The following is a 24,931-nucleotide window of genomic DNA, read 5'->3' as shown; positions in this document are numbered from 1 at the left end:
GAGAGCAAAGTGTTTAGCTGCTCTGAATGCCCAGCGCTGGCTTGTGAACCTGCTGGGCTGATGTGCTAATGCCACTGAGCAGAGCAAAACCCTCCAGCGTCACAGCTTTGTTATCCTGTGTGTATGCAGGGAGGCTGCAGGCGTCGCTGGCAGCAGAGTGGGATCAGAATGGGATTAATTGGAGCAGCCTGTATTTATTCAGTGCCCAGCCACAAGCTTCCTCAATCACTAGAAAGTTTATCTTTTGTATAGTTCAACCTTTGCTCACCCTGATTTTGGGTGCTTATAGGAAATGTGCTTGGCACAACGGGCCAGTGTAGTGCTGCTGTTCTCTCACTTTTCCTATAGATGACAAGAGCTACTTGTAAGCTTTTGAAATCTGGTAAGATCCTGGCAGAGTTCCTCTCTTAGGAAAGGTGTGATTTAGTCACTAAACATTTTGCAGCAATCTCTTCTTTGCATCATAAATCCCTGACAGAACCCATGGCCTCAGGCTGAAGGGGCACAGTGTCCTTGTAGGGTGAATAGGGTAGAAGAATGTGGACAGTTAGTGAGATTGCTCTGACTTTGTGAAGAAATCGAGTTGTACAACACCACTGTGAAGTGGGGTGCAGGTCTTAAGCACCTGTGAAGTTTGCTGCTCTTCAGCTGGTGAGATGAGAACTGTGTGAGGAGGGTGGACACCTACTCTCTGCCAGGAAGTGGGAGCAGCTTTGTTTTACAGAATTTTCACCTGTGTGACCTAGATTAGATTCAGGGTGTTGGGTGTTATAACTTGAGAACTGTCTTGAGTATCCTCCCTTGCCTGTGAAAATGCTGATGAATGGAAAACTGAAGCTGAATTGGGTGACAGCGGGGGGTGTGTGTGTTAAATAACATAAGATTTAATCTGGAGCAAAATAAGTAGCTTTTATTTTGCCAAAGTGTCACTTTCTGCTTGAGCCCAAATTAATATTTATTTCTTTCAAGCCATGTGAAATTTTTTAGATGAGCTACAATTACATCTCAGAATAAATGCTATTCTGAATGCATTATGTCTGACTGCAGTTTCAAACTCTTTTCATTAATGCCCATGTATGCGCTTCCAGAAATGTTGTTTTTTCAACATAAAGAAGTAACTCAGCAAAATCTTATATGAATTTGACAGGTGCTTTGGTGATGTGTAATCTTTCTTTCACTGGTCTGAAAAAAAGCCCTTTTCCATTACATCCTGTTCTGCATAATATAGAGGTTACCCTATAGATAGTGTCATAGGGTTTATAAAAGAAGAGGAGGAAGAGCCAGGTGTGCAATTGTAGCTCTGTGTCCTGCTCTGGCTAATGTCCGAGACTTTCCTGCTTTGCCTGTTGTAGTCTTCTGCTCAATAAACATGAAAGATTGGTCTGTAATTGCAACGAATGTACCCAGACACTTGCACTGTAATTAAAGGCATATATCACACAACAAAGCATATTTGAATGAAAAATCTTCCCATTAGATGTGTGGTTTCCATTTATTTCCCCTTATTGTTAAACTTTTGGAGCATAAGCATTGATGGAGTGTAAGAAGGGGCTGCTAAAGGGCTGCAGTGCGGAGCCCCCAGGAGCAAAAGAGATTTTCCTCTTGGGTTGAGAGGACACAGAGCTCCCTGGCACAGGCTGACCTGTACGGCCCCATTGGTTATATCCACATCGTTGGTGAATCCATCTAGCACAGATCTTGGATCAAACACCACCTAATGGTTTTCAAGCTGGAAGAAGTGGGGCAAAAGGACTGGCCTGGCTTAGAGGAAGAAAAGTCACCAGCCATTAGAGCTGATTCAGTCTTTTGTCACTGTTAAAGAGCTGATCCTAGAGAAAAAGGGGGTGAAGCAGCAGCCGGGGATGACAAGAGCAGCCTGCAGCCCTCTGCCTCTGGCTGAGCCTGTTGGATGCCAGTGGAAGAAATACTGGTAAAGATATCTCCTGGTGCACCTTGTAGAGCCTGGTAGTAGGTGGCGGTTCTGCCACCTCCATCCCATTCTGATCTCTTCACAGTCCCAGTATTGTCCCTCCTTTCCCAGTTCTGCATCCTTGCATCCCCATTCTGTGTCTAATCTTGCTCTCTGCTCTGTGTCACTCATGTGGGAAACTGTCCTCCTGCATGGCACGTTACTTAAGCCTTGTCTGTTATGTCTCAATCTGTTCTCAGGCTTTGGAAGTAGGGTTTTTTGGTTTCTGGGGTTTTTCCCCTTTTATGTATTTAGTTTTTAATAAGGCTTGTTAACAAAACACTCATCAGCAGGGGGTGAGTGGCAACATATTGCTCAACTTTAGCCCTCCCCCAGACTCCAGAGCTGATATTAAAGTGGTTAAAATGTCATGAAGAAAGGAATAAACAAGCAATCAAAAAAGTTAGCCTTCTCTCAAAATGGCATATCTATTTATAGTACCTTTTGCAAGATGCTAAAGCTAAATTATTTAGAAGTGATTGAAATGTGTTTTGATTGACCAAAGTGAACATGTTTTTCCCCAGATTTTCAGTTTAAGAAGAAACAGGAAGAAGAGAGGCTGTTTTTCACCCAGGACTGAAACACGCCGTAACTTCTTCAGTGATACTCATTTATGTCACTGCTCCTGTTGCAGCTCTATCTGGATTCTTGTTCCACTACAAACCAGTCAAGCAGTAGAAGACCAAAAGATATGCTGTGCTCTCTGCAGAAATGGCAAATTTTTTGGCTGAGTATGCTCAGTACCAATTAGGCTTAATGGAAATTGAAATGTGAAGGGTTTTGAGTGAACTTTTTTTTTTCACCAGTTTAATCCACTTTCCTCTTTTCCTGGGGATGAAGTGGAGAAGCAGAGAGAGAAAAGTCTTGCTTCGAGCACCAGGTTTAAGCAAACTGCACTGCTGTGAATGGGCCCATCAGGTGAAAGCATTTCTTTTAACTGTAAAACATGACATCAGTGCATTGTCTTAACCTGCCTTTTTTCTTTATAAACCAGGTCTAAGTTGAGCTATGCAATTACAGCATGAAGTCAAACATTTCCAAAGTGTTTGGGCTTTGTGCAAAAGATCCCTGACCAGTGTCTTATAATAGTGGGGTGTAGTTTGAGGTTTTTTTGTCTGAAGATCTACTTTGGCCAGCCAGCATGTGAAATATTTCAGTATTAGTTTTTAAAGTGCAAAGAGAAGTTCCCAACTTTGTGTATGTTTTTTTTTTTTTTCCTCTCTGTATACGGCAGATGATGGAAGTGCATTTAGTATTTAATTTCTGTTGACTAGTTTCTCATCAAAATAATCTGTTTCCAGGGCCCCTTCTACTCTTCAACGCCTGTAGGGATATGAGCAGCTCTGGTGAGTCTCAGAGATGCTGCAGTCTGTGGACACGCTCTCTTTCCGTGTCTAAGACAATCTGGCTATACCATGCTAGAGAAGAACTCTGGGCTATAATGAGATGTCTTGATGCAGCCTTTAATCACCTGGAAAGGAAATCAAAGCAGAGAGATAAACTGGTCCATTTGTTTTCATTACAATTACTAGTTTTTACAACTCTGTGTAAACAAAGCCCATAAATATGGTGCTGATAGACTTCTTTCTTGTAAGCTCAGCTCCACCAGCTGTTACACAAATCTTTTGTCTCAAGAAACAGGATTTATTTTTAGGTTCTTCAGTGTGGAGCTGACAAGGATGCCTTACCTGAATTGTGATTTCCAGCAGCTTGTGGCAAGCGAAGAGAGTAAGAAGCTCTTCTTTCCCTTCTCTAAAGGTCCAGAAGCATTTCCAAGCTTCAGATCTTGATTCCTCTGGAGCCTCAGAAGAGCAAGGTGACAAGGACTGGTATTTCCCTGGGAGGAGGTGGAAAGAACAAGCGTAGATGATACCATTGTTCTTGAGTTGATCATCAGCTTGAAGGTGACATGAGCCCTTAATGTCCTCTGATGGTAGCTGCTTCACACTCCAGAGGTGTCTTACTAAGGCCCAGACTGAGGGCAATGGTGGAACAGAGAAATTGGAGGAAGGCCCTGAATCTTTCCTTGAATGCAGCCATTCCTACTGTGAGTGATAAAGCCCCTTCTATGGCAAGGATTGCTCCTAACCCGATTTCAGCCTCCCAGTTGAAACATGTTAGACATGAGTCCTGTCCCTATTATGCTGCAAGTAACATGCCCTGCCTCACGTGAGAACCTGAGAAAGGGGGCTGCATAGACCAGACAGCTTAAACATTATACTGGTGCTGTGGAAGGTGGAGGTATCCATCTGTCCTTAAAATGGGAGGGATGGAATGTACGTAAGGAAGGTAAGATTGAAGATGTGATATAGAAAGTAGTATGTTTCTGTAGTACCAACTACTGTCTCCATGGCTACACTAAATCTGTCATGTCTGTCTGCTTATCCAATTCTTCTCGATTCTGTTGTCTTTCTTGTGTTGCTCTGCTCTGATGAGGCTTTGCAGTCTGCTCTACTTCCAAAGGCACATCATGCCTGAGGGCAACTGATGGCTGCAGGATTGTTGTAGGGGATTTCCACAAGTGGATTTAGCATGTGGGGCTACAAGAATGAGGAAAATCATGATTTTTTTGACATCTCAAATAGAAAAATTAAGGGGAAATTGCTTGTGTGTTGTGGATATTGGTTGGAAATCTTTGAGACAGTCTTGGCTGTTTGGGAGTTTACTATCCCAACTTGAATTCTTTAAGGTTTTGGGGATCTGATTACTATTTTTATGAATGAGGAGCTAGTGTCTCAGGGATTCAGCTGGAGCTGAAGGAAAGAGACACCATTTTCAAATGATGAAACAATGAAACAGCAAAAAAGAAAGAATACTTTGGCAGCTTGGAATTTCTGTGCTAAATTCAACTAGTGGAGAGCATGGTAACTAGATGGATCGGACTGTCAGGAGTAGTCTTACAGTGGTTGAGTAGGGGAAGGTGTTATTTTAGAGTCAAATGAAAGAAATATAATAGGGACAAATGCAATTATTATTCACATCCTTTCACTTGCTGGAGCAGTTTTATCCTACAGTGCAGACTTCTTTGGTTTTCTGTGTTCTTTTTTTTTTTTGCTAAGTAAGGGCAGCATTATTAAATCCTTCCTATGTCTAATTTTAGTTGTGGAAAAAAGATCTTTCTTTGCAGTGAGTGAAGACCATCTATTTATTTTATACAGAATATCGTTCCAAGATCTTGCAAAATGTTTCTCGTGCAGTGCTCAACTGCTCAGTATGACTTTAGAAAAAATGTTGAATATTTCATCTCCTGAAACATTTTCACTGCAGTTTGAATTTGTTGCACATGGCTCTTCTTCCATGTGATGAGTTGTCTCTGGCAGTTGTCAGACGTGGCTTCTCTGTTCTGTACTCTTAAGGATGAAAAGTATTGTGAGTTTTTCCTCCAGTTCATTTTCCTTCTAGGAATGAACTTTCTGACATGTTGATGGTGGCACTTTCTTCTCCTTTTGCAATTTCATGTGTAACATGGAAGTGTAGAGAAAAGATACACCTTACAATTTTCTGGGTGGTTTACTTTTTCTTAGTTTCTACATCTCTAATTTTTCTTCCAATGATTGTGGACATTTTCCCTCTGTAGAGAAGATCTAAGACCCTGCAACAGACTTGCTTTTCCAAGTTACTCTTTGCAAACCTCTTGCATGCAGTTCAATTTCCTACAGAAATGTTGACCTAATTTTATTTTTCTTTTGTCCCAGTTTGATTTTTTTTGGCAGGAGCTTTCCACGCATCTTGTAGATTTTTCCCACCAGCTCTGGCTGAGGTGGTGTTAGTTTGCTTTTGTGCTTTTCTGGGATCAGAGCCATCTTTTCATTTAAGCAATCCAGCTACTGCTTGGGATTGTGCTCTTCTGAGGACATGGCAGGCCAGGCTAGTCTGCCCCTCCTCTTCTATCATGTTACCATGTGTCAGCTGCTGCCCAGTAATTACCACTCACCCTGCTGGAATAATATGAATACATCTTTTAGTCATCAGGTGGGTGTATTGTCTGGGGGAAGTATAATTTTGTGTGTAATAAATAAATTGTTCCTTTAGGTACATATAGTCCAGCTGTTCTTCCTCACTTTATCTGACACCGTTATTTGCAAGCTCCAAATTCACTCCAGGGTTGCTTGGCAGACAGAAAACTATAGAGATTCTCTCCAGATGTTTGCTCAGGCCAATAGACCTGATTTCATACCAAGAAAGAGTATTTGATTTTATTTGGATGTGAGCTTTTTATGTATGTTCCTGATGCCCTAATTCTTTTTCTGTGTTTGAACAAGAAAGTCTATAAATATCAAAGCTCTCTGAACTTCTCCAGTTTGTTGTCTATTGCTTCTCAATCTATACGCGACATCTTCAGAGTTCCTCTTTCTGTGGTAAAGCGTACCCAGGCTATTGTGTGCTTGGCCTTTCTTCAGCACGTGCTGAACCTTCAGCCTTCTGCCTGCTTCCCCCGTGAAGACCAGACAGGTCAACCTAGGAACAGAGAACCTAACATGAGTTCCATCTCACCTACATCATCTGTCTGCGGGGGCGTTACCTCCCTATGCACCAGTCACTGTAGACTTCTTTTAGTGTCTATGGAGTGAAATGGAGGCTTCTAAGACATGAATAATAACCAGTTGTAGAAGTGTGTCTCAGTATAGGAATTGTGCTTTAGAAGTATCCGTTTCAAGCCTGTTTCTTGCCTGTCTGAAACTGACCCTTGGTGACTAGCTCGGATATCAGTGACTAACATCAGGGGGTTGAATGTCTTCCTGTGATTTCCATGTTTTTCCATTTCCTTCATTGCTTGTTCTTCTCACCTCTCTCCATAAGTGAAGTTTAAACAGGCCAGTTTCTCATGCTGCTCCGGTTCTGAGAAACTTGACTTATTGAGCAAAATCATCCTGTTGTATTTTTTTGCTAGCTCTCATTGAGAAGATAAACAAAACACCCCAAACAAATTACCCCAGCCCCAAACAAGATCATCCAAGAAAGCCAGCAGGATGTGCTGCCCTGAGAATTTGTTCTGGAGAATTGCAACAGAACGGAGATATTCTTCATATCCAACACTGTGTGCATGTGTATGTGTATAACTTCTTCCTTTCCAGCTCTGTAGTTCCGACTGCGTTTCTGGTGTGTTGCACATGTTTGTGGCATAGAATCTAACACCAGGGATATAAGGTTCCCTCTTTAAGGGCTTTCTGCTTATGTTGGAAACAATGCTGGTGTTAAATAAAATGTTGCAAGTGTTCTTAGAGTTTGAAGAAGCAGCATTCTGCCTGTAGAATGTAATAGCCCTATGATTCAGAGTTGTGCTGAGCAGGCAAACATGAGTTAAGGTTTTAGCCTGTGGTGAAATAAAGTTGTGTATCACTTGGGCTGCCAAGGTCTTTCCTCACAGATTATGCGTTCTTGGTAAAACATAGGACTGTGTTTGGTGGATGTGATATGTCTGGTGCTACAGTCCTTGAGTGTGGAGCATTGTGATGCTGTTTGGATAAACATTTGCTATTTACCTTCTTGATGTACAACCTTTTCTTTTTTTAATAGTAATTCTAAGTAGGCTCCTTAAGCATGGACAGATTTTGATCAGTGCCCGTTCTCAAAGACTACACATGTACTGCTGAGCTGGGTTAACCTCAAAGCCAGGTGTGAAATCAGAGCTACTCTTGGATCCAAAAGTTATATTTGTTTGCCATGCAATGCTAACCTCTTCATCTTTCTGAATCCCATTTGCCCTGCGGCGGTGTTGCACGCCAGTCTGAGGGCAAGCAGGAATTCTAAAGTCATGCTTAGTAAAAACCCCTGTTGTCTGCTGCAAGGGTAGATAAGATTCATAAACATCATTCTGAAGGGCTCAGTAGGGAATTTGAACATTGTGTGTTTGTTTTCAAAAGCACCTCAGCTTTCAGGAGGCTTGTGGAAACTTTCTGCTCAGCAGAGGTTGCTGGGATCGGCTGGGTGCTGTGACTGTGTTTACTGAGGTACCTCTGTGGTAGATGCAGGATTCTGCTTTTATTTTCGTGTTAAAAAATGAATTTTGTCACCCTTGCCTTAAGCCAAGACTCTATCCTTCTGTTTTGGGTCCTGCTTCTGAATCAATCCTGAGTCAAGTCCTCTGTGTGCCACTCTAGCAACATCAAGGCACAAGAGCAACCCATAAAAACATGAAGACCCATCATGGTCTTAATTTTTCATTCATTAGAGGTCAAATAACACAAGAAGGTTGCAGAAAGGGCATACCCTCACAGTACACCCTCATGATACACTGAGGTCCATCTCTCTTGAACCAATGTGTTGGAGTGCTCTGGGAAGTGGGAATGACAGAGACTCCTCGTCACTAAAGAAGCAGAGCTTTAAAAAGGGAAAATCTTGGCACCAATCAAACCTTGTTTCTTTCCATCACTTAGTATTCAGTCTTAGGACAAATTAATCTCTATTGAGATCTGCTGTACTTGCCACTAAATTTGTTGTCTCTTCTAAAAGCATCTCTTCTCCCATGAAGGGAGATGAATAGAAAATGTATATATATATTCAATTTTAATGCACGCTAGAAAACTCTTTATTGTATGTTTTATTTAATAATTTGACATTAACCTTTACATTCACATCTGTAAATAATACTCTAAAAGTGAGCTGGGCCAGAGAGACCTTTCAGGAATTTGTTCTGTCACACAGCTTTGAGACTCAATCATCTGGTTAAAATTCAAAGTGGACGCCTAGTATAAGTAAGTGAATAAATAAATAAAAGTTCTTGAACTGAATAATATCCTCCATATCTTTTTATCTGAAATCACCTAAAGGCTGTAAGTTCAATTTAATCCTTCTGCTATCAGTCAGTCTGAGCTGTAATATAAAAAAAGGAGGAGAAAAGTGCTCAGTAGCTGGTCTCTGGTTTTTAACTTGATAGAAAGAAGGATGCTTTCTGAATGAGACACTGTGGGAGAGACGAGTAGTTAGAAAGAGATTGTGCTTCTTGCCACTGAGCTGTCTGTAGCTACTGCTGTTATGCAGCTGCAAAAGAAAAGGAAATGCTAGGGGCAAAAGATAAAAGAAAATCTAAGGAAATGGATGTATTTTGCTAATCCTTTCCCCTCATGGTGAGAATGGTTAATCCATTGCAGAATACAATAAGGATGTCAGTCCCACCTGCACTTGCTTGTGAACGGGAATTAACTGAGGCTAAGCTGCCTGGAGCCTGTGTTTTGTACAGCACCGTGGCACAGTCTGCAAGTCATACCGTCAGTCAGGAAAGGGAAAGGATGGCCAAGCTGTTTGATGCAACTGATGTAATTCAGTCTGTGTGCAGAGGTCCTTGTATGTGTGAAACCATGTCAAATGACTCAAAGAACATTTCTGGAGACACCGTACTAACGTCAAGCACTGTAGAGTTTTGACACTTGGAGTGTGGATTTTCAATTATTGTTTCTAAAAATCCAGATGTTGCTTCAGAAGGATGTGATGCTGTTTGGATAAATACTTATCTTATTGATGTATGGCCTTGATGTTGAATTCATAAGCCTATCCTTGAATTTGGAGGAGGAATTTTCTTCTCCTGGCTCCCGTAGTTAAAAAAGATAAGCAATGCTTTATTTTGTATCTACGAAGAATTCCTTTTGGGTAGAGGATTCTCTGCTGTAATTTTTGACTATCACTGTGGTTGGTTGAGCAGAAAAGCAGAGCAAGCCCAGACAACGTGGAGTTTTACTTCAGTATCTTACCTTGTCTAGCAACAGTGCCAAAGAAATACTGCCAAGTCAGAACATTCAGATCGGGGCTGATCTCGTGAAGAACATGGGGCAGAAAATCTTTCCTAATATTTCTTACCACCAGCCCAGTGATATTGGATGGGTTGAAGTCTACATAACTGGTGCCCATTTTGACATAAAGATTGGAGGATACCTGCTTCCATCTCTTTTTCCCTGATGTGATTTATTTGCTGGCAGCTTGAGCTGTCATTGGCAGAAACTGGACTTCCCATTGGCAAAGGACTGATTCTCTTGTCTTTATATGTATCAGTTGCATTAGATACTTAATGGGGTCTGAATTTCAGTTTTCGAGTTTCCTTTTGCTAGCTATACAGTGGTTTGGTTGTGTAGTTGAGTACAAACATAGTAAGAATTAATCATCTGCCTTAGGATTTGGACTCTGCTAAAACAGCCTCTTCCAATCATCTTTGTAAATTGTTCTACGGTCCAGCTCTGATATGGCTGCTGGATCTCTGTGGTCAAAGATACTGCCCATTCAAGAAAGTTTAATATTCAATGTGAGCACATATAGTTTATCTTCCCAGACACACTTAGGCATCCATCACAGCTGTGCCATAGCACACATCACTAGGTTGTGAACCCTTGTAATCTGAACATGGACCTGCCTCCGATTTGTAAATCTAGTTACTCAAAATCAAATCAAATGCAGAACCTTTACTCAAATGATATCATTTTCCCATTAAGGACCTACAAACATTTGAGTTTCTCAGCTCTGTTATCTACCTCCTTAGCCTCCAGTCAACCCTTGTTTTATTAAGCCAGAATTTATTTCAGGTTAAATTTATTTGAAAGCCTGTTCAAAACACCACTTGCTATTTATTTCTCTGTGATCTAGTTGTAAAGCAGAGTAGTTATTTCTCAAAGCGTATTTTTTTTTTTCTGAAGAACCAAACTTGCTCGAAGTTGGAGAAAAGGAGCTTACATATGCTTTGATTATGAGTGAGTGGATTGTGGATGATAAACTAATTATATAAAGAATGGTGTTTGTGGTATTATGCAGAGTGCGTATGAAGTGAACCTATGTCTGAAACTTAGTTTGGAGTTTCATGGAAAATTGGTTACGTTACAGCTGAGCCTTTTGTGAGCCAGAGAGACTCAGAACGATTGTTAGATTGAAATTTAGCTTTCAAGAAGAGCTACTTCACTATCTTTAATGTCTAACTAATGAGTAGATTGATTTCTAACTTATCTCAAAATTTAGACCTTGTTCTGAACATCAAAGTTATAAATCAGGAGCAATTTCCTTTTCTTCCCCACACAGAAGTGAGTTGTAATCCACGCCATAAAAGTGAATCGCAGCATGACCTTGAGTATTGAGTCACTACCTACCACATCATAGTCACGTTAACTAATCTAATTTGTGTCTCATTCTATTTAATGTTAGGAATTTACATGTCATCAATCACCTGCTTCCTGTCAGGCTGAAAAAGGCGGGGGGACTGCCAGCTTTGTCATATGGCAATTGAAGTGAATGTGTTGACAGCTGAAATCAGGAACAAAAAAAGGTTTTGGAAGAGCCAACTTGCTTTCGAGTCTCATGAGCTCAGTATGGGTTAAATGTGAGGGAAGGAGATTGCCTTATTAGTCTTACCTGGCAGTGAGACTGATCGATAATTGTGCAGGGCATTCCTGTTCTTTAATCTCAGCTGATTTTAATACTGTATTTAGTGGCAGTCCTTCCTCAAAGACTTTTTCTGTCTCTCTGTCTTTCAGCTCTACAGCTCCATGGACTTTGGAAGAAAATGGCAGCTCATGCATGAGCGGGTCACTCCGAACAGGTTTTACTGGTGAGTTATGCCCTCAGGCTTTGATTGTTTTGGACAGGTCATGGAGGGGAGAAGGGCATCTAACTTGAAGGAATCGATTGCTTTACTTGAACATTAAGTATACTCTTGGTTTTGGTCATCATCAATGTTACGTTATCTGTCCATGGTACATATTTGCAATGCTATAGTCACCATGTTTGTACCACTTTCTTGTCTGATAACAGTAGTGTCTTGTACAGGTGAGTACAAGTCTTTTGATCTCCTGCTTCTTTGTTATATATCTACTTACAGTAACGCAGAGAAGCTGCCCTGTGCTTCAGTGACAAAGCTATGATCATTAAACCTCCTATTTTCCAACGCTTCTGAGAGCTTCTTTAGCCTACAACACAGTCTTTGTGCAGAGCCAGCCACTCTGACCAGTCTCCTTATGCAACCATTGGGGAAAAAAATGATTCAGACTCTGTTTTGAATCACTCTCTGAGGAGCGGGTTTCTTTCTACTGACTGGTGAGAGCCCAGGATTTGCAAACAGTTTGCTAAAAATCTGGTTTTATGACTGTCTTCCTTTCCATTTCTCAAGTGTCAGCCTCCAAAACTGGGAGAGTGTCTTAAAAGCAGATGATTAATCAAATTTAGTTCCTATCTCCAGGCTCCTCCATTTTAGATACCACTTTTCCAAACTTCTCTCCACTGTGTGAAGGCCCAAAAATTGACTTTAGAGAGAAAGAGAAAACCTAGCAGTGTTCTTCTGTAGTTGAATCTATGATTTGGGGCTTGAATCAGATTCTTAACACCATACTTACTACATGCCAGATGATGGTGTATGTATGAATGTGTAGAAGTGCTGATTTACAGAATCTGTGAAGAGTTAAAAGAAGTGCCTGGTCCTTAAGGCTGAATCACTATCCCTGGAGGTATTTATAGATGTAGTGCTTAGGGACATGGTTTAATGGTGGTCTTGGCAGTGTTAGGTGAGCGGTTGGACTTGATGACCTTCAAAGTCTTTTCCAACCTAAACGATTCTATGATTATATAATATTAAGGAACCAGAGGATTTTACTTTGAATGGTTAAAAATAAAAAGGACTTGGATGACTTAAGGATTGACTCCCGATTGCAAAGCATGATGTATATCTCTTACAGTCAAATTCTCATAGAAATTCTTGTGCATCATTAAAAGTACCTGGAATGCAGGCTCAAAATATCCATAGATTGGATTTGCAATATTTCCACACCTTGTAGTGGAGACAGACACCTCATGGGATTTTCAAGTTGTCTAAGCCCTTCTGCAAGTCTCTCTAAACAGCTTCAGACTCCCGTGTTTGAAACATAGCTTTTTGGCACCAAGTCTGGAGATTTCCCTCAGTGTGCCTGTGAATTTCGGACAGTGTAAGAAGGTTTTTGAACATCTAGGAAAGGAAGTTGTAAGGCTCCCAAATCACATAGACCTGCAAAATGTATCAAAGATCTAGAACCTTGTCCAACAACATTACTGTTTCACATTTCCATAGTGAAGGAAAGGTGTTTATGTTCTCCTGCTTCTGGAGGCAGGTGTTTGATTGACTTAGCTATCCAAAATCCTTTGATTTCACTGTTCATGCTAGGTGCACGTGACAAAAGTGAGTGTAGATCCTCTCCAGGTGCATCCTTCTGTGGAGCAGAATAGCAGGTCCTATCGGATAATTGTACCCTACCTTTCAAATAGCACAGCTGAGCTTAGGGGAGAGGCTTTCTTAGAGGATAAAGTGCAAGGGCTGAGCTGTCTTGGGAATAAAGCAGAACCTCTTCCTAAAGGAGAGGCTGTGTTGTTGTGGTTTGTTTTCTACTTTTATATAATAAGGTTAAAGGAAGTTGCCTGTTTGTCTCTGTCCATTTGATGCTCAAACCTGCATATTGTTTTCCACAATCTACTTCATTTTTCATGCAGTCTTTTGGCTGCGTAGTTTCAATGCTAGTTTTTAATGCTGCATTATATAAAGCCTCTGTTTCAAGTGTCTCTTTCTCTTAGAAAACTTAGAAGTCTTCTGTCGTTAAAACTTGTACAGCATAGACCTAGAAATCTTTATTCCACTCAGAAACAGTAGATTCCCATTGACAATAAACTTTCCAAGGGAGTGAATTAGGTTTTTCCCAGAGTGAGAGAGATTTGAACTGATTTGTAATGTAGGGGTCAGAGGTGTTGAAATTTTGGAACGTAATAACTCCCCTTAGCTATCTGATTTCTTTTTTCCTTTCTTTCTTTTTAAAGCTGCAAACTGTGATGGCTTAGAAGCTCTGGCTTGTAAGGTGTGTACAGAAAAAGAAATGCAAGGGGAACATTTTAGCCTTGGGAATTTGGTTATTTCTTTTTATTAGGCTATGAAAGAGAGAGAAAGTGAGTATAGCTATAAGTTTCAGAGGGACATGAGCCACCACTCTGTAGAGTTCAGCCCATCAAATACTACATTATCCAACCTCTTAATTAAAACTTCCAGGAAAGGTGAAATAATATAGGGAGATGCCAAAATCAGAGGTAAGCTGCTCGTTTGTGCTGTCTGCGTTGCTTATTAGTAGGGGCTCAGGTAAGCATCCTTCATTAAATGGGACAGTCTTCATCTGATTTGAATGCAGCTGACTTTATCTGGGGCAGCCTTTGTTGAATGTTTTTGCCTTCAAAGTGTGACTTTCATCTCTCAGGCTGCTGTGAATGGGCTTGTGAAGACTATAATCTTCACCTGGTTCATGGGATCAGTCAGCTTGACAGGCAGAGGTCTTATTTTTCTCTCTGAGACCTTTCCAAATAATTATACCTTCCCTGAGAGAGCTCAGCTGTAGAGACTTTAAGGCCATGAGAAAATTACGATTACATCAGAACTCGTGAGGTTGGGATGTGGATTTTCACCCAGCAGAGTAAGCAAGACCTCTCTGTTAGTCATGGACACACAAGTCACTCTCTGCATTTTGCTGTAGCTCTGTCAGGCAGTGTCTGTGATGGCTCTCCACTGGCCAAACCTGAAGTCCTAAGCTCCAATCTCGATCTCTGGCTTTGTACCCTGGCTCTTGCCTTCAAGTTCTTTCCTTAGTCCCAGATGTGGTGCTAATCACTGGGTTGTAGTTTTGTGTTCTCATCCCGTATGGATGATACACGTCCCGCAGTTCATGAGACATCTCTCATCAGTTCCTGCGGCCCGCTCAAAGTCTGTACATGAGCTGAGATTCACCTCTGGGCCACTTACGGTTATGAAAACTAGGATTTGAGATCTCTGCTTCTGTAGTAGTGATTCATCTGTTAGCTACACCCACTGATGGCAGTGGCAGAGCTTGAACAGAACGTGTTACTTGATGTGAGTACAGGCATTCGAATTTGGCTCCCACGTGCCTTGGCCTCAGAGATTTTAATAACTTAGGATCTTGTAAGGCTGGAAATAGGAGCTTACGCTAATGTGGTACAGAAATTCCCAGATCACTCATCACTCTGAAATTGCTCAAGATAACTGGAACCAGAATGGGTGCAAAGTTTGCTAAAGACCTACTCAATGTTCTTTTCCTTTAAAACACATTTCTGCAGCTCCCTCTGGGCCCCCTTCATTTTCTCTCACTTTAACTCAGACACCTGTGCTGTCATGTGGAGGGATATAAAAAAAATCAGTCCATATTTTGTACTGTAGAAATGTTGGGGAAGTTTCCTTGTCTGTAAAACACATGGTGTGTTCTGTGCTGACTAAATGCTGTCTCTGTTCAGATAAGAACTCAAGGAACTCAAATTGTCCTTAAGTTGCTTTACTGCCTCTACCTTGTCCTGTGGTGGGACAAGAGGACTAAGCAGGTGACCAGGACAGTTTGGTCAGCATTCACTAATCCTGTTCTGCGCTTTGTTGGACCACAGCTTGTCCATGTCATCTTGTGTGACTCAAGCTGGCTTTGCCTTGTTACCTTCTAGGTAAGACCGGAATAGGAGAGCATTTCTTTTCCTTGTTGGATGCAGTGGGTGAAGCACTCGAATATTGTGATATCAGGTGCTACAGCAATGGATTAAGAGCACTAAAGGACGTTAGAGAGTTAAAAGATGCTTTAGTGGCATATTAAGTCCTTTTATAATCTTATGGCTTGATTCTTTAAAATGTGGAGTTCCACTAGGTGATCTGTGTTTTCTGGATAATCAGCTAAATGGCTGTGAGTTTCATGCCCTGTCCCTCTGTCTTTGGAGGCCCTGCCTATTTTTGCTGAGCAAACACAGGGATCACCTTCCTGAGCAGAGGACAGAGCTATATTCCTTGGGGCACTCATCCCCTTTCTTAGGGTCTCCTCAGGCTGCTCTTTGCTGGAGGACTCATTCATGTTTCCTGCCTCCCGTCATCACTGGACAATATGAGGTGGTGGATGTGGGACCGTTTTCCTCTTTTTTTTTTTTTTTTTTTTTCCCGATACATCTAGACATTTATCCTTCTCTCTCTCTCTCATTTGTTTTTTTTTAAAACATGCTCTTTGGGACTTTGGGTGATTCTGTCAAAGCCTGGGAGTGGGAAAGCAGGGAAAACCCATTTGTGTGGAAGAGAAGGAGAAATCTGCACAGCATTTCTGATGGCTATGGGGATTTTTGGAGCACTGAAGTCAGTGCCCAGGATTAACCTAGCCAGCAAAAGACACTGAAATACACACCAGTGATGTAAGCTGGGCAGAAAACACCAACAAGGCAAGACGGGAGAGACAGCAGGAGGAGGAAAATAGGATGTGTGCTAGCCTGGCTTCAAGGAGCAATGGTTGTGTTCGCAAATAGGAAAACTGGTATAACAACCTGTTCTCAAATGCACTGCTGATTCCCTCACTGAGTCTCCTCAGAATTTTACTTTTTCTCTTTCTGTGATAACCAACCAGATTTCTGCTTGTTTTGGTATCCATGAATGCCAGCCGCAATCGTTCTGGGCTCTAGGGATTAAAAATCAGGAGAAGGGAACAGGCTATGCTTTCACTTGGAAAAGAGAAGAGACTGTGCATCCAATTTTCTCTCACAGTTGTTTGAGGTATGAGCCAGCAAATTTTGTCTGTTGAGGGCAAGGTTTTCAGTCCTTTTTATTGTGATTTTGGACAGCAACAGTGATAAAATTTAGCCAGTGTATTTCTATTTATTTGCAGTTTGAATTTCATAAAGACTATAGTGGAGGCCAGTTTGGATATCTGAGAGTAATGTAGCAGAAGATAAGGGATTTACCTCAATGTTTCAAAAGGTTATGATCTGGGTTTGGATCTGCAGTTGGGCAGAGGTTTGTGTCTATTTTTATTTCCTCATCTCTGTGACAGCACTGATATTTCCTAATCCCAGTTCCAATTTGGGTCTACACAAATTGTTTCAGCAGCAGTTCCAGAAGTGGCCTTTAGATACAGCTAAGGTTACCTTTACTTGAATAGTTTACCAGCAGTGAAATGTTTAGTCAAATATGTGCCTGTCTCTCCTGTAAATCCCACTAATCTTTAACTACCAGATGGTGTCATTGCATAGTGCTGGGGAAACATTGCCTGATTTTTTTACAGCCAAGTTTAGTGTTAAGAAAACATAGTTTCCTAAACGTCAAATTCACTATTAAGTAATCCTGCATTAGAGTTTTTCAGAATGAAAACCATACTGTACATGGAGCTGTTGATAAAAGGAATAATTCCAGTTTGGCAGCCATGGGTAACATCACCTTATAGCATCGATGAACTGTAAGTGGCATATACCCAGTGGCTATTCACATAGATGGCACATGAAGAACTGAGGAGGGATCTATTGCTGGAGGCTCCTGTGGGCTAATGACTCATTTGCCTGTGTTAAGGGGCTTGCTTCCCATGCCCTGTGGGTGGGAACACCTGGGAAAGGTTTTTCTCTCAGAGGGTAAAGCCAACATAAATCTAGAATGTGTTACTCAAGCCACCATGACCATGAACTGTACTAGACTGTGGACAAAATTTTCGAACTCTAGTCTCAAGTTCTGTAATAAGAGTTCAGAAGAGATAAGACCTTCTTAAAAGGTCTTGGCATATATTGAAAGATTTCCTTGCAAGGTCACATTAGTTAATTAAAGATCACAATGCCATGATGATAATAAGACCAATTTTATTCTCCTTTTCATTTAGAAGATGGGCAAGTGGGGGAGCTGGGGGAGATTTCAGAGATTTTCTTTTCATTTTGTGTGCCTGCAGTTAATGCAGTTGGCACTATAGATATTTAATGTTTCCAAGCATTAGGTTGTAGCTGACTAGTTTGTGATTACACAGTAACTCAGTGGCAAATATAGAAATGGAAGCTGGCTATAGAGTTGGATACTTTTTATTGGCTGAAAGACTGTTTATTTTGTTGAAAAAGTTGCAAGTCAATAAAGGTATTTTAAAATTCATGTCAACGTTTTCTCTCAAAAAATTAAACAAAGGAACAGCCTGAAATGTTTGACATTTTTTGGAAGTTTTTTGAAGTGATTTTTAAATTTGAATAAAATCTCATTTTGCAATATATGAGCTTTTAAAATTAAAGTGGGGGAAAAGTGCAGTCTGAAAGAAAATGTCTGGATAACTTGACTCCTATTGCCATCTTGATCTTTTGTCATGCAGAGCAGATATTGGTTCCTAATATCCAAATTAGATGTTCAGTATGCTTATAATATACTTTTTCATAACTGTGAGCAGTAGCTTACAAGAGGGATCAAGAAAGTTCAATAAACCTTTGCGAGTTTTATATTTTGTTTTTATCCATGAGCATGTTTTTTCTTAAACTTAATCCTATCCTGTTTTTCACCTATGGATTGCTAAGTGTTCTTCCAGGGACTTTGTGATAGATTTCATGGATGTCTAAGAGTATAAAATCCTAAATGTCCCTAAGAAAAGGAAAGTCCTTCACTTTCTGTCTCTGGGAAAACCTGCAGGACTGTTTTGTAGAGGCTGTGTAGACTCCATCCGTTCTGTTTGTGCCTATGATTAGTGTAATGTTCAGACTACCATTCCCATTTTTGAGCACAGTCCCTGTTTTTTTTCCAGTAATTTATAAGAGATTAACACAAATAGTTGGATCTGGGAAAACGTCTTTCTAGAAGATGGCCAAAACCCCCAGTACACTACTAGAGGAGTATTACAGAAAATTTTCTTGATTATCTGGGACTGAAAGCAAAGATATTTGGGTTTCTGGTGTATATTCACACTTTTTCCTGACTAATGACTTCATAAGTACAAAGGAAATTTGATTCAACTAGTCTTTTTACTATGAATTTAAGCTCTATATAGTAGCTGATGTGTTGGAAGAACTCCTAAAGGATGTTCATTGCTTGACTTTGCTGTTGTGTGATGCTCCTCTCCTTACTGCCTGCTATCAGGCTTCTTGAGCTCAAAGCTCTTTCAGCAAGAAGAAAAGAAAAGCATACCGGCTATGAGGATTGTGTATGATCTTGAAGGGAAATAATTTAAAATACTTTAAAATCCATGAACTACAAGATAAATGAACTGGAGGAAAAGAGCTGCATGATAGCAAGCTCACAATTCCTATACTACCTCTGAAATTCTGGCTGCTATCACAGCCAGAATGAGTTCTTTCGATGGGTGGTGTATACCTTCTAGGAGGGTAATTTTGGAATAAGTCGCCTTTGAGGAACTTTTCTTTCTAACCTCCTTTTGTTTGAGAAGCACAGCATATCTTGCAGAAGGGGGGATGACTTCTCCACTAATGTAACTGTGGATATCCTTACATAAATACTATCTTACTTTTAGAATTTATGATTTGTTGTGATTTTAGTACAATTTGTGATGCTAGCCATATTTATGACTTTAATGCACTGTGGTTGGCAGTGAATTTTTTATTATTTTTTTTTAAAGACTGGAAAAGTAAGGGCAGAAATATTTCTGTTCATTGGTTTTAAATTTAATGCTTACCACTAAATATCACGTATTGTACTGCAGTCAGGGCTTTCAGCCATCAAAAAGCCTTTTGCTTTGGTCTCTCGTCTGTCAGGTTTCTTTATGTCCCAGGGACGAGTCTCGTCTCTTTTATTTCTGCCATTGCTAATCTTGGATCACTTTAAAATCCCCCTCACTCTTTTATGACTAAGTGTCTGAGACTGGAGCAAACCAGATAAACCACTAGTAAGAAAGATCCAAGGAGGAATTTGTTGAATATTTCTCCCACTTAAGATTGATCTCTGGACTGGATCGCAATGCCAAGTCTGTCTGGATGATGCATGGTGGAAGGATCTGTTTCTTCCTCATGCAAGAGGGATAAGATGTCCCAAGTCTCTCGCTGTGTCTCCCAGGCCAGTGTTACAACCTTAAATGCCGTACTGCAGGCTCGTGCGTTCTGCCTGGGCTGACTTCATTCTGTCTCTCCCTGATGCACGTGAACTCAAACACAAATTAATTTCATCCTGTCAGTAACAGTCCCAGAGTAATTTTTTGTGATACTTTGTAGGAAAGAGTGATGAAAGCCAGCCCTCTAATTAATATGTTGAATAATGCATCTCCCTGAGGCGTATGGGGATCTCCCATACTGTCATAGCTTGGCAAAGCTAATCAAAAGCAAGGCTGCTAGGCTGACGGTAGCGTTGTATTTTGTGCTCTCTGGCTAGCAAGGAATATCCTCCCTCTTTTTTTTTTTGTATGGGACTTGGCTTAGGTTTTGGCCTTTGTTCTATACCACACTAATCTGTGTTTCTGGGCAAATGGGTGAACTTTCATTGTGGGAGAGAACCTTTCTTGCTCTTAGATGACTCACAGAGAAATCTTTGGAAGTTGCTTTAAAAATCAGCACTATTCTGAGTAGTTGAAGAACAACGTTTTCACATACTCTGATTGTGGATGTAATTTTCCAGCCATTTCGTTCGGTGGCAAAACACCTACTGACATCAGGGAGCTGAGCAGCTTTCCTGGACCCATCCTCCCTGCTGCCCCAGACCTCATCCCAGATCGCCTGCTTGGGTTTCCAGAGATGCACCTTTGTGTGGGTTCTTATAGCTCTTATTTCTTTACAGCAGCTGTGGCTGGAAGCATTCTTGCATTGGAGAAAGTTGCAATCTAATGGAAAATTTATCCTCAGAAAGTACATCAATACTATCAGGGACCATTTTTGCTTGAAACTAGATTTTCAGTCATATCCCAAAGCTCTTCAGGTAGATTTTCTCAAGAAGAATCAGGAAGGACCCAGATAAATTCCAGTTCATTTCCCTGAACTTACTTCAGCCTCTGAACCTTTGGAAGCTTGCCTGCCATTAAGTTGAACAAAACCAGTTGTTTTATTTAACAGAAGGAGCTGAACCCATGCTGTGCAGAAAGAACAGTCTTATCATGGCAAAACAGACAAGATGTTTCTGCATTCATTTAAACGTGAGCCATTTGTGTCGCTCAATAACATCCATTAAAGATAAGGAGGTCTCTCTTTATGCCTTCTGCCTGTTGGAAATTAACAAACTCTCTTAAAACGACAATTCATCAGCAGTTATATGAGGCAGAATTCATTCTCGGCAAGAGAAGAAATTGAAACTCCCATCCTTTCGTTCCCTGGCATTCCCCTGAGCCTCCTATGTAGAACGAGATGAGTTTAATTCTGCTATTGTTAAGCATAGTGAGCACGAAGCTGCATCAGAATGTAAGAGCGGGAAGAAGTATCTTATTAGCTGCACTACAGGTTCTTTTAAATAATGTTGATTCAGTAACTTGTCTCTTGCTGATCGTATACAGAACAAGGACGAGAATCCAGTGAGTGAGGCTGTTTTACTTGCATATTTGTAGTGAGCTAATTGGAATAGGAGGTAGCTGTGGTTATCATAGCTCTATAATTATCTCTCAGATAATTGTCCTCCATTGGGCAAAAGGCAATAAAAATGGGATGTGGACACATTTCCATGTTAGTTAAATATCAGAAGTTCTGCAGCTGAGTTTGAGAGAGAAACATTGACCTGTGACTACCAGCAAGGACTGAGGAAATAATAAATAATACCTGTAGACTTCAGAGCTGATTGCTGTAGATGTGGGTTTTTTCCTGTAGAAGAAAATCCTACTTTTTATTGGAAAAAATAAAGACAAACAAACTAAAAGCCCTGCCAAGTTTTTGGCCAAAGGGTGCAGAAAGATTCTTAGGTTTTGCTTACAATATTTTTGGCTTTCAGGTTTTGATTGAAAATCTCTGAGGGAAGGAGACATGTTCCATTATAATATTGATTTTAGGGGCAATCTGTAGTAGTGACTCCCTACAGCCATTTCTGGATCTCTGTAGTTTCTCTAGAATTATTTTTTTTCTTTCTACAAATCATTAGATTTGAACAGTACGTTGACACTTTGGAATTTGCCTCGAGGCTCGAAAACAGCAGAGTATTACTTTTCATTTGGCCTTGTACATTTCTTTCCTTTTATTGCTCATCTATAACAACAGATTAAGAACCCAACAAAGAGAAACTCTTGATTTACTTACAGCTTGACCATACATCTTTACTTCTTGACATGTGGGTAGCACAAACTCCCACTGCAGTGTTCTGCCTTGAGCATTCTCACTTGAAAAGGGTGATGCTTTGCGGATGGGGATGCTTTGGGACTCTGCTGTTGTGAAGAGCTGGGAGTGTGTCTAGTGCTCAGCCCCTTGGGCAGCCTTGTCTCCTTATTGTTGGTGCATCCATCTAACTTGAAGCAAAAGAACCCACAAAAGCCCTGTGGTTTCTCTGATCTCTCCTACTACAGTGTCACCCTTCCAGTGATGGAGAGACCTACAAGTGGCTGTGGCCATTTTATTAATTTCCTCTCCATTCTGTCTGTGAGGATGCTTCTGTTTTGAGTGCAAACCTGTCTTGTCACGAGATACATGGCGATCTGCAGACCTCCTGTCACTGTTGCTTTTACCCATCATAGTCATGCAGACTTGCTGTTTCTAGAGACAGAGCCTGTCTTTGCATATCTGTTTGCTGCCAGAATCCTTTTTGTTTCCTGCTTCTTTGTCATTTCCTCTTGTGGCTGTTGGGACAAATGAGCATCTTGCTCTCAGCAGCTAATTGAGTGTGATTTTTTTTTGGCAAGGAGACACGTTGATGCATTTATGCTTGCTGGTCCAGAACAGAGTAGTTTATTCTCTGTCTTTCTCCTCCTTCCCCTTCTTCTTTCCTCTCTCTCTCTTCCTTTCCTGCCTGATAGTTAGAAGTCAAAGAATGAAATAAGCCGTTTGTTCTCTTCAGGTCAGCATCTGAAATGAAGAGAAACAACTGTCACAAAAGGTTTGTGACAGAAATCTAGTTTTTCGCATTGCCTTTCTCCAAAATGCATGAACTGACCCACAAATTTATTTCCAGAATGTTAGATGTTATCTCAGGGTGATTCTTCACAATAATCTGCAATGGAGAACGTGGAGGCTCATCCTTCCTTAATTAATACAATGTGCAATGCCCATAGGCATATGGGGCTCATCAGCATATCCTATACGTTTTGCCTGTGCTGAGTTTCATACTGGCATCCCCTCTTTGGACAATTTAAGTTTTATTTTTATTCATCTACTGCTGCATTCGTTTATTAAATGATTCTCTCACTCTGAAGCTTTTCAGAGGCACTATATTCTGCCTAGAACTCTGTTAATAGCTGAATCACTGAGCCTTAGTGTTTCAGGCATGTCATAATTCCAGTCAGAAAATGTTCATACAAATGAGGGCAATTAAACACACTGTGAGCTGAGAATCCTTATTTTGGTGTAAAACATTACTTGAATGGGTTATGTTTAAGATAGCTTTGCTGGGAGACAAGCTCAAAGGAATGTTATGAGTCTTCTAAACGTTCCCTTTCAGAGAGGGAAACAGCAACTCCGGTAAAGTCCCTGACTGATCGGCTGAGCTGATGGTGTCTTTGAGCATGTACTTTGCCTTTCTAAAGTTGTCAGAAACAAGGCTGATTCATGTTTCCTGAAAAAACAAAGCAATACTAGAGAATTCCCCGTTTATATGACTTTCAAAGGAGAGTAGCCAAGCACTGGGCAAACGTTAATTAACTGGACTTTGTAATATAGTGGGCATTAAACTCATTTTAAACCAAACGCAGGGAGAGAGATGAAAGTCACTCAATATGCCAGCCATCAGTCTTGGAAAAGAAACAAAATCTCTGTGTTGGAGTTTTACAGATCTGTGCAAAGCACAGCTGGCTAGAAAATGTCATTTCCCTGATTTTTTTTTTTTTTTTTTTTCCCCAAAAAGCTGGAAAAAAGCACACTCCACCCCACCCACCCTTCCACTCCCCACCTCCCTGCAAACTGTTCTACTCCTGAATTTTCCATTGGGAAACAAAGATTTTTGGTTACGTAGATTTCCTCCCTCCCCAATAATTTGGCTTAGATTTTGATTACTAAAATGACTTCTGTACACAATCATTTCTGCTTTTTGTGTTTCCACTTCTTCTCTATTTTTCTGTTTTTTCCTCTCCTATTCCAAAAGAAAAAAGAAGGATGGTGGGAGAAGAAAAGGGTGAGTAAAGAGAAAAAGCTAAAAATGTGTCATTTTTTAATGTTTTCAAAAAACACTTTTATTGTTTCCTCAAAGGACTTGATATCTACATTTTTTAGTTGTTTTTTTTTTTTTAAAAAAGGAGTGTCCGGCAAAAAGTGTCCCTTCCTTCGGAAGGCAAAACGGAATCAAACCCTTATATTGGAATATGTTTGAAACTTGTCTATCATAAAGTTTGCAGACCTCTAATCCCAGGTAAATCTCCTCTTTCCTCTCTAGAAATGCCTTCCTCAAAGCACCACTGCCTGTGTGGGATGTATGTGGGACAGAGAGCTGATGTATATCATATACTGACGCTTTGAGATGTCTTCAAGACAATAATGTCTGAACTTGATGAGCTGATGCTTTATTACTTCCACCATATCCTTATGCTGGTGCTGCTAGGACTTGGCAAAAACAGGCTTCTTACTCAATTAGGATAAGCCCCCAGGGCTGCTCTTATATAGCCAGGATCATCTGTACCCTGATGAGTCAGAAGCAGCAGGCTGCATGGAGTAGCTTATTTAGTCCGTAAGTAAGCAGCAGGACTGTGACTGCACCTGGGAGCACACCCGCTACGAGTGCTGGCTTGACATGGCTGACAGATCTGCTCCCTGCATGAGTCTTGGTCCCCATGAGAAGTTATTTCAGGCACCACTGGGAAATTAAGATGCCACCTCCAGCACATGCCCTGCCTGTGCTGCTCGCCCTTTCAAACCCTGACAGGACTGTGAGTAAGGATCTTCACCCTTCTACCCACGCACTTTTGGGAGTTTGTTTCACAAAAATTCAGCTATGTTTATTGGGGTTTATATTATAGGTTGGGGAAGAGATGCCAGAGGACTTTAATGGACTAAGACTTATTAACTGAATGAGAACTAAACACAATTATTTTTACTTTCTTAGTTTTTTGGTATTAGCATACAGGGAAAAGAAAAAAACATTAATCAACAGCAACTCTGCTGTTGATAAATATCCTTTAAAGGTGTTTTCAGGTTCAGTGACATTTCTTTCCCATTGCAGTTAGT

At 40.7% G+C, this 24,931-nt stretch overlaps 1 protein-coding gene across 1 annotated transcript in view; it reads left to right on the top strand.

The window, feature by feature from the left end:
• Positions 1-24,931, top strand: part of SORCS3 (sortilin related VPS10 domain containing receptor 3) — a 309,066-nt gene that overhangs the window by 185,060 nt on the left and 99,075 nt on the right. The window contains 1 exon segment of the mRNA XM_086616318.1: positions 11,419-11,492. Coding sequence (XP_086472444.1) covers positions 11,419-11,492 — 74 coding nt within the window.

This window comes from Tauraco erythrolophus, chromosome 9 (genome assembly GCF_009769465.1).
Source record: "Tauraco erythrolophus isolate bTauEry1 chromosome 9, bTauEry1.pri, whole genome shotgun sequence".
Lineage (NCBI taxonomy): Eukaryota > Metazoa > Chordata > Aves > Musophagiformes > Musophagidae > Tauraco > Tauraco erythrolophus.
Note: the sequence above shows the minus strand (reverse complement) of the source record. Positions and strands in the feature narration are given on the sequence as shown.